The following is a 10,389-nucleotide window of genomic DNA, read 5'->3' on the forward strand; positions in this document are numbered from 1 at the left end:
CCTTCTGGTTCCCTGTCAGTACATCGTTTTGTTTGAGATGACAAGGACTGTTTTTATATTAAAGGGTGTGACTTTTTTTTTTTTTTACTTACAGAATGTAGCATTATGTGCTTTGAATTAACAAGCGGCTTTTGGCCCAAAATGTCTTTTTATCTGACTGTAAAGAAACATGGAAGTACATTCCTGAGCTACTCCACACTCTCTCTATTCATGATTGTCTAAATATGCAGGTTTTGTTTTATTCTACACTGGCATGTTTACTATTCATTTTACAGTTTTAGCAAGAAGACTAAACAAAGACCCCATGTATGCCTGTTATTATCATGCAATCTGTATCTGCTTATCCTACCTGGATAAGGATGTCAAAGCACAGGCCTGGTGTTATTCTTTTTTTATTCTTATTGTCAACATCAATCCCATGAAAATACAGAAAATGACAAAAATGTGTTTCAATACTTTCTGACTTCCCTACTTTGTCTAGAACTCCATTCTTTAAAAAATATATACTTTAATTTAAGGAAAGGCTAAATAATTTCCTGAAACAGCTGGGCACAAACGCTACTAAAACAGGAGTAATTGAGACATTTATGGGCACTATTTTAAGCTGCTGACTAATACGAGCTTGCGGGTATTTACGGCGCCAGGAAGTGTATGTGAGATTAGCTCTAAATTAACCACAGTGCCCATGTTCATCATGTAATGAAGGAACATGTCACCCAGTGTGGCTCATGACTAGTTCTATATCAGGCACAGATGATACGTTTTTAGGAAGATCAATTCATTGTCTTTTCATGGGATTCATTGAGAATAAGGAAATTACAGATGATCTCCAGATTTATCTTTTAATGCAAAGGTGTAAATTCGTGCAGAAATATCTACTATACTGCATCAACTAGATCAGATCAGATCTGGTCTGGATTGCATTGTGATTGGATGTCAGCCATGTGTGAATGCATTCTGGAAACCCCATTTTAAGAGATACATTTAATATTAAAATGACCCATCAAGTTGAAAAGTCTCTTACACTAACACCATCACATCCTGCCATCTGAAGCTGCCCGGCAAAATGTGCAGGCAGTCCGTCCCTCTGCGGAGGGAAAGATAGAGCTTGAAACTAACTTAGTTAGTTCATTCCTCAGTGGATGGAGTTGCTCAGTTGTCATCGTGATGGTTGGAAGAGGAGGAGCAGGTATATGCCCATACTTTAGTTCTCGTGATAATATTCATCTCCATGACACCTGAGCAACTCTCTGCTGAGAAATGTTTGGTTTATTGACAATATTCTAATTGATCACACGGCTTTGTTGAATAATCGATTCTGATTGGTCAATCACGGCGTTCTACGTTCTGTTATTTCTTTATAGCAGACCGTTGCTTTGTATAACAGACCGTTATGGGCGCAGTTCTGATTGTCGAACTTTGGCGGACCGTTTTTGTGACAAATTATTGATTACTTAAGTTAGTAGCCGTGTAATAAGCAAGATAATGTACAGCTAGTGTGTCATTGTTGTGAAATAAACCCCTTTAGGGCGCTTTAGACCAGCTCGCTGTACATTATCCCTTACATTATGTATTTATTGTAGTACAACTATATCTGATTTGTCAAACGTAGAATAATTAAGTCGTGGAGCTTTTATCAGGACGGAGACGGGCCTTCAATGCCTGATATTAAGATATTAAATAACTGAATCGCATGAACAATCTATAAAGTCTTTTCAGAAAGTACACAAGGTAAACAAAAATCTCAAAAAAATACAACAGCTGTGAAAGTCTAAGATGCAAAAATCCATTTAAAAGAAGAATGATTCTAAAAACATATTAAGATCTTCACTAAAAAGGAATACAATCTAGCAGCCGTTGTCATGTTGTTGAAAGCTTTAGAAACGTTTTACACATCATTGACAAGTCCCTGAGCTCAATTTACATATATATATCCAATCACAATGCAGAATTGAGCCAATGAGAACCGTTATTTATATCAGCTGTAAGTGTAAAGGCCTGTGATCAGATGGCATTATCCAGATACAGATACAGATGTTGATAGCAGGGGTAAATGGGTCTATTCCAGGCTTTTTGAAGCCGTGTACACATAAGGAATTCAGTCCTGAACAGGCAGCTGTAGTTAAACTATCAGCTGACTTCTATGGGTTTTATTTTTTTTTTAATGCATTTCAACAAAGATCCCAAACCAGACGTGTGATTGTAACTCCTCTCTGCAGCTCCTCTGCAGCAGTAGCGCATCACCGCCCTCGCCTTGTGCCACGAGCTGAAACACGCTGCCTCCATCCGACAGCCGCCTTACTCTCCAGATGTGGAGGACGAGCGATGGGGCACATCTGTCCTCCTCCTCCTCCAGGTCCTGAAACTTACTGTAACGCCGAAACTCGCCTGATGTTGAGACTTGAGCCGATCTGTGGCATCTTCTACCTACAGTTTGTTGAGCCGCAACATGTTTGCTTGTATTTCCAGTGAAAACATGGTTTAAAAAGCCCTTTACTGTTTCTATAAAAATAACCAAATACCAGGTCCAATGTGTCTGACATTTCATCCAAGTGCAGATGTTTTTTAAAAAAAATGCATGCTAGAGTTGTTCTGGGCTCCAAAACCTTTTTTTATAATTTGTTTTCTATCATTTTGAAGGTGCCTAAGTTATGACGATGCAATTTTCCGAATGTTTTTACTTTTGAAAAACAAGTGGCTTGTAAAAAAATGTGTAGATTTGTGTTGTATTTTCTTCCTTTTTGGTAACTGTAGCTTGTATAGTGTGTTAGGCCTTTTTCCATTATTAAACCAATTATTCCTTGTATGTCTTCTACTTTTGTCACGTAGTTTTTTGGCGTGGGAGGTTGATGACATTAGTCTTAGAACAGGAAGAGGTGACCCTCCGTATTTGTGGTTTGGTAACAGATTCTGCTTTCTGTTTAAATGTCTGTTCTCCTTAATTATGTTGAAGGAGCTGCGTCAGTGGATTTGAGCAATGTTCTCCAAATAGAAGCAGTGTTTTTCTTTACAAGTGTTTTTAGAGGAACTTCTGCGAAGAGAGGATGGCAGCGTGGTGGGCGTGTGGTTTCACAGCTTTACTAAGAGACGGACAGATAGCCCCGGACTTCCTGTTCACTGCTGCTGCTGTCAGAGTTCACTCACTTCAGAGGACTTTTTAAGATATCTCGCTGACTGTCGACACAGGAGCAACTAAACAGATCCTTTCATCTCATCTACAGCCAAGCCGGTAAGATGGTGCTCATTGCTGCCTTTCTCATGATCAATCCCACCGGCAGCGGCGAGGATGAGTAGATGTTATGAGGAAATTGTCAATATAGCTGTAGCTCTGAATATTCTGAGTTAAACAGGTGGATGAAACAACATCTGGACACATTTCTGCTGATGGTAAATGATGTGTTTTCTGTGTGTGCAGAGACATGTACGTGTGTTACATCCTGGACGGGATTCTCATCCTTTACGGCGTGATTCTCACCATCTTATACTGCAGACTGAGGGTAAGACAAACAGGAACAACACTCACACACACACACACACACACCACCGTGTTGAGGGTTAGAAAGTGCACAAGTGTTCCTTATAGTTGTGTCAACGTTCTTCAGAATGATAATGCTGACAAAAATGATTATTTCAGAGTTTTGTTCAGAAATTATCTATATTTCTAGTAATAAAAAAAAAAGTAATGAAAATGTTCCACCAGCTTTTACAAATATAGATAATTCTGTTGCACTTTGCTAATGTATTATATGTATATATTTTAGATTAGAAAATCACTTTTATTGTATTTATTGCTTTTCTGTGATTTTATTTATGTTTTTATGACATTTTAGTTGTTTTACTCTTTGGGTTGTTATGTGTTTAGTTATCGGCTTTAAGTTCATTTTGTTATCCTTGTGTTTTAAATGTGTTCTGTTTTTATTGTAAAGCACTTTGTAACACTTTTGTGTTTTCAAAGGTGCTATAAAAATAGAGATTATTAACATATTATTATTTATTATTATAGATTTTTTATGCTAGTTGTAGTAGTCAGGTATATTTATAGTATATTCTAATATTCTTTATATTGTGTATTCTATAGATATATTTCTCTAGTGTTGATCTGTCTATCTGTCTGTCTGTCTGTCTATCTGTCTGTCTGTCTATCTGTCTGTCTGTCTGTAACTCCCTTAATATCTATCTATCTCTAACTCCCTTAATATTTGTCCTTATATTTTCCTTATCCTTATTTTTTACTGTCATGCTCATTGTATCACCTTTTACACCGTTGACACCTTTTTTCAATTGTCTGCTCTTCATATTGTCTTGAATATTTCAGCATTTGTATTATGTGAATCACTCAATCAAATGTGCTTTCTGGTTTATTTTGACAGATGAATTCAGTCAGCAAAGCGCCTGAGGTAAAATTCAAGTTTTATATTATTGTGGAATAAAACGAAATATAAGACGGTTATGATTTAATGAAATGTGCTGGGAAAATGTTTTTTGTTTTTTTAAATGCTTTGGATTCGTTTTCAGTATTTCGCCATCAAACATAGTAGTTCTGCTTTAAAGCCAACCTCAGCCGATCATTTCCTGTAAAAGCCTGAGCTGACCACCAACCTACATTATTTATACACTATACGCAGTCACAGTTTCCACCAGTGTTTCTTCTCACGAAATAAATGCGTCAAATCCAACTTCCTGCTAATTGGTATTAAATCATGCAAAATTATAAAATCTTTAATTCTTGACCCTAACAGCTTAGAATAAATAAAGCTATTTACGCCCGTATGGCTCGAAAGAGGAACTAGATATTTCACACATCTCTGTTGCGTTTATCAAGAAACATTGCAGTATTCTTACATGTACAAATATATTGCTTAGATGGATTGATGAAACAACACCAAAGAATTGTGGGGTAACATAAACTGATATTTGAGCTAATACCAATGGAATATCTAACATACAGATTTAAATATGCAGGTTAAAGACTTACAAATATTATACTAAAGGGTCTGATAGATTGCAATATTGAAAATTTGCAAAGTGACATTTTTGGGTCCTAAGACCAGATATTTATTTATTGATTTATATTTATTTTGTTTTGTTTTCTTATTTTTCTTAAAATGTTTTGTTGTTGCGTCACTGTCTCCTTATCATTATACACATACATAAATAGATGACATTTTCCATTATGTGATTGTGTACAATCCTCCCTTTGAGTATATTATGTGCTATGTATACCATACGTCAGGGATCTAAGTCTGATGTTTAGTTCTTGTGTCCACTGTGTGTTGGTGTATTGGTGGTTTTGTCTGTGTTTGTTTTTAACATTGAAACACACTTTATAATCGCTTTCAACCGTTTTTGTCCCACAGAAGAAGCCCGTGGAGGGAGGCATCTATGCGGTGAGACTCATTCTAATGATTAAAAAGACATTTAAAAAGACACATGATGGAACAGTGACAGCTTAAAGCACAGCCGATGGTCATTTATTTGGCTGTCAGAAAAGAAAAGTCACACTTAGACTCAGAGTGCAGGAAATGCTCGCAAAATTGTGTTTGTAGAAATGTATTTGAACTTCTCATAATAGTTTCCTGTGTGTGTCCTGCAGGGTCTGACGTCTCACAGCACCGACACCTACGAGACCATCAAGATGGATAAGAAGCCGATCGTGTGATGGAGGAGGGTTTGGTGCAGAGAGGATGATGTCACAAACACGGTGTCAGATCTTATGAAGCTTTATACTGTATATTACGTTACATGACTTTTCTCCCTTTTCGTTTTGTAAAAATACTACTCTCTTTTCTATGCATGTATGAAATGTTAAAACTAAATAAATTTAACAAGTTACTAATAAAGGTTGTGTAAGTGTGTTTTCACTGCACGGCGCACTGTTTCACAGCTGGTTTTACACAAGTTTCTGAAAAAGGAGAAGTTTAAATTTGTCTTTTGTTTCTGTTCATGTGTTCCCTTTTTATGATGAATTAAGGAGTGCTTACTTCACTTTATGTGAAGAAAAACCCCCTAAAATTATGTTAATCTCAGAAGTAGGAGTGCAATTAATGATTATTTTTTATTATTTATTTTGATTCGTCTTTTATTTTGATTAATCTCTTTGTGTATTAAATGTCAGAAAATGCAGGATTACTTGTGTGAAAAAACAACAACATAAATACTGTTAACCTAAGAAGTAGAAGTGCAACAAATGATAATTTTTATTAACAATTAATCTGCTAATTTTATTTTTGATAAATCTTTCGGTGTATAAAATTTCAAAAAATTATAAAAAATGCCCATCACAATTTCCTAAAGCCCAACGTGACGCCTTCTAGTGTCTGTCTTTGTCTGAGCAACAGTCCAAAGCCCAAAGATATTCAGTTTACATGATATGAATGATAAACTGTGTAGACATACTTGGCCAATTTAATTCTGATATAAAACAGAAAATTAGCCGTAACATTTTTTAAATACATTTTCTGCCAATCAGCTAATTGATTAGGATAGACAGAAAGGTAAAGCTTTTATTTTAGTGGCTAAATCATTAAAAAAGCCAACATGTTTCGACCACTGCAGGTCTTCATCAGGTCTTAAAACATGTTCAAACCTTACGGTTGAGTACATTTTGAAGAATCAAGCAGGTTATCCTATCACAGTATTTGAAACACATCATTTCATTTTGGAAACTGGAACTGACCAAAGAAATTCTTAGTCGACTAACTGTCATACAATTTTGTAAAAGATTTTGTCTAAATTCTATATTATGTGGTTATTATTAATGACAAGTTTTAAAAAGTGGCCTGTTTGATATCAGCAAGGACACTTTACATTTTAGTAGGGCTGCCGTCCTCGACCAAAGAAATTCTTAGTTGACTAGCACTTGTACGACGAACACTTGTGTTTACCAGAGATGTGCTCATTAGTTTCTTATAAATAAGTCATTCAGCGTGAAAAAGCATAAAAAATGACTAATGGATTCAAGAAATCTTAGTCAACTAAGACCAAAGCAACCGATTAGTCGACTAATCGACTAACCTTTTATTACTGCAATTTATCACTCTGCAGTTTTCCAAAACAACAAAATCTCAATAACTATTTTTACTTGTTATAGATATGCTTCTTGTTTATTGCATGAAAACCTTCAACACTGTAACGTCACCTGTTCAAATCAAAAACACCAACATTAGTTTCAATCTTCTAATTCACCAGAATTAAGGGAGTATTCAGTCTAAACATCCAGACAGTAAATATAACATCTATTTTCATGTCTCAAAAGTGCTCATTTATAACAGAAATATTTAACAGCACCAGAGAGGAGAAACAATCACACACTTTCACTGTGAAAGCCTGTTTCTTTCTGCCTGTCTGACAGCAGCAGCTCACTTATTTACATAGAAACAGAACTGGACATGTATTCAAAACAGATTGATGTCAGCCCGTGCACTCTGTGGCTGTGTATAGTTTTCCCTCATGCTCTTTACAACGACACAAGATACTCCTTCACTCATCCAGTCGTCTTTTGTAACATAACCACCTGAACTAGTGAAACAGAACATACTCAGGTCTGAGGTCACAGCTGCATTTGAATAACGGTGAAATTAGTATTTATGAGCCGACACATGCATGTTCACTGGGTTCCAGTTCATATTATCATCATTGATTCCCATTAATCCTGCTGTAAGAGAAGTGATCTTTTTTCTTGCAAAAAGTAAAATAAATATATTGAATCAAACTTTTTTACCTTGTGTGTTTTACTGCAGCTGTTTCATTGGCTTTACACTCTCTGTGCACCTTTCATTTAACAGAGATTCAACACATTTGAAGTATTGAGCTGGTGATGACTCAGGATGAGTAAGGAGTGACTGCAGCAGGAGTGTTTCACTTCAACATGCTCTATATATATATACTGGAAAAACAAAGTTCGGAAACTTGTGTTTGGTCGATTATTTCTCTGTTGTTACAATGCTAATGGTCATTGTATTTTACATCGTTGGAAAGCCTGTTTATTTACCTTCGTAATGATATCCAACTTGTAAGGATCATGCATTTGTGGGATGAGCAGCACAGCTGATTATGTGGGTAGCGCCCAAGAAAAATTTGCCAAAATGCTCCGTCAATGGTAAACAGTGTATTCTCCTGCTGGTGTTGACTCTTGTTTTGAGTTGTTTGGTGGATTGGATGATTGGACTCTCTATCAGTAACAAGGAACAAACAAGACATATTGGCAATTTTACACTTTATTCATTTAATACACCGTCAGGAGCCTCAGTAGCGGTGGAAGATCCATACGCAGCCACAACAGCCTGGCACCTCCTCCTCATGCTGGTCACCAACCTGGTCACACGTTGCTGTGGGATGGCGTTCCATTCCTCAACCAGGATTCATTGCAGGTCAGCCAACGAGGTTGTGTTGGTCACTCTAACAAGTACAGCACGCCCAAGCTGATCCCACAAGTGTTGAATTGGGTTGAGGTGTGGACTCTTGGCAGGCTGTTCCATTCTCTCTACTCCCACATTGTGGAGGTAGTCTGTGATAACCCTGGCTCTGTGGGGGTGAGCGTTGTCATCTTGGAGGATGAAGTTAGGTGCCAGATTGTGGAGATATGGGATCGCCACTGGCTGCAGAATCTCATCCCGATATCTCCCTGCATTGAGATGGCCTTCAATGATGACAAACCTTGTTTTGCCAGTGAGGGAGATGCCGCCCCACACCATGACACTGCCCCCACCAAAAGCTGTTACTCCATCGGTTCAACAATCAGCATAGCGTTCTCCGCGTCGTCTTCATACTTTGACCTGCTGTCCAACTTTGGCAGACAGAACCTGGACTCATCACTGAACATGACATTCCCCCACATGTTCAGGTTCCATTGTCTGTGTTGTCGACACTAGCGCAAATGGGCCTGACGGTGAAGGGCAGTCATTGCAGGCTTCCTGGTATCCTTATGAGAATACACTGTTTACCATTGGCAGAGCATTTTGGCAAATTTTTCTTGGGCGCTACCCACATAATCAGCTGTGCTGCTCATCCCACAAATGCATGATCCTTACAAGTTGGACATCATTGCGAAGGTAAATAAACAGGCTTTCCAACGATGTAAAATACAATGACCATTAGCATTGTAACAACAGAGAAATAATCCACCAAACAAAAGTTTCCGAACTTTGTTTTTCCAGTATATATATATATATATTTTGGGAAAAAATGCTATGTGAAATGTATATATAGCATATACACCCATATGAAGCTGTCTGGTGTTGTAGCTGCAGGTTATCATCGGTCAACAGATAAACAGCTGAAGCAACAAAGAGCATCTTCCCGTCACAGATAATTAGTCAGGTTGTTTTGGAAAAACTGGATCATTTGGAGTTTCGCACGAAATCATGCTGCGTTCATGTCCTCCTGGGAAATTCAAGGGTCTGTATGTGAGAAGTGCTGTGTGAAAAAATGGCAAAACCACTTCAACATTTTGGGAGAAATTATGGCTGTTGTAGGGAAGCCAATTTTATATTTGAAGACAACGTAGTAGAAGCACTGCTGGGTCTTTGTGGTGGTCACATACAGGTGCTCTTTGGATCCTTCAGGTGTACTGTGCTTATTCAATCTTGTGAGGGGCTCATTGCATGGGTGGAATATCTCAAAAAAGTACAAAATGCAAGTCTCCTTCAAAAATAATCCAATGCACATTTTTAGATTATAATTTACAGTCTTTAATGCACATTTTTGGACCTTTTTTAGATTATAATTTACAGTCTTTAATGCACATTTTTGGACCTTTTTTAGATTCTAATTTACAGTCTTTAATGCAAATCTTTTGTAATATATACATATCATCTTTCACTTTATGTACATAATGTAATATGTTCATACCTGTCACTGTAAATACAAATCTAACTCACTCTACATACAGTATATAGACATCTCCACATGTACATGTTCATCATCCAGTCCATGTATATCCATCCGGTATTTATTTCTTTGCACTATTTGTGTTGTTTACAACTTCTGAACACTTAACGTGTATGAACTCTTGACTTGTATAGACATTTTTATTTTTATTATTGTGTTCTTTTATTCTGTTATTTCTATTCTGTGTAAGTACATTGAGAGAGCTGTATAAAAAACGGAATCAAATTACATGTATACTAAATAAACCTGAATTAAACCTGATTCTGATTCTGATATTGTGTCCTTTCTTTTGTTCTGTTTTTTAATTAAACTGACTCATTATTTAAATAAATAAATTTCAGCTTATTAAGCAGCAGGATGTCTAATCTTGTGTGTTTTTTTTTATTTTCCGACATAAGATTAGAAAACCAACTTTCTCAACACCACGTGAACGCAGCACATAGTGGGCGTGTCCTGGTGGAGCAGTGGGCGTGGCCTGACTCAGACAGGTGTAGCGGCTCA

General features: G+C 37.0%; 1 protein-coding gene across 1 annotated transcript; it reads left to right on the forward strand.

The window, feature by feature from the left end:
- Positions 1-3,088: 3,088 nt before the first annotated feature.
- On the forward strand, positions 3,089-6,002 carry fcer1gl (Fc receptor, IgE, high affinity I, gamma polypeptide like). The gene is made up of 5 exons (XM_074652089.1): positions 3,089-3,229; positions 3,416-3,497; positions 4,371-4,397; positions 5,358-5,387; positions 5,594-6,002. Exons 2-5 carry the CDS (start codon positions 3,420-3,422, stop codon positions 5,657-5,659), a joined length of 201 nt encoding a protein of 66 aa, XP_074508190.1. The 5' UTR covers positions 3,089-3,229; positions 3,416-3,419; the 3' UTR covers positions 5,660-6,002.
- Positions 6,003-10,389: the final 4,387 nt, after the last annotated feature.

This window comes from Sebastes fasciatus, chromosome 11, assembly GCF_043250625.1.
Source record: "Sebastes fasciatus isolate fSebFas1 chromosome 11, fSebFas1.pri, whole genome shotgun sequence".
Classification (NCBI taxonomy): Eukaryota; Metazoa; Chordata; class Actinopteri; order Perciformes; family Sebastidae; genus Sebastes; species Sebastes fasciatus.

What these genes read in the sequence shown, in the direction of transcription:
- fcer1gl (XM_074652089.1), top strand. Translation starts at nt 3,420, where the DNA reads ATGTACGTGTGTTACATCCTGGACGGGATTCTCATCCTTTACGGCGTG. An exon ending in TCTTATACTGCAGACTGAGG is followed by an intron (nt 3,498 to 4,370) that starts GTAAGACAAACA and finishes TTATTTTGACAG; the next exon opens with ATGAATTCAGTCAGCAAAGC. An exon ending in CAGTCAGCAAAGCGCCTGAG is followed by an intron (nt 4,398 to 5,357) that starts GTAAAATTCAAG and finishes TTTGTCCCACAG; the next exon opens with AAGAAGCCCGTGGAGGGAGG.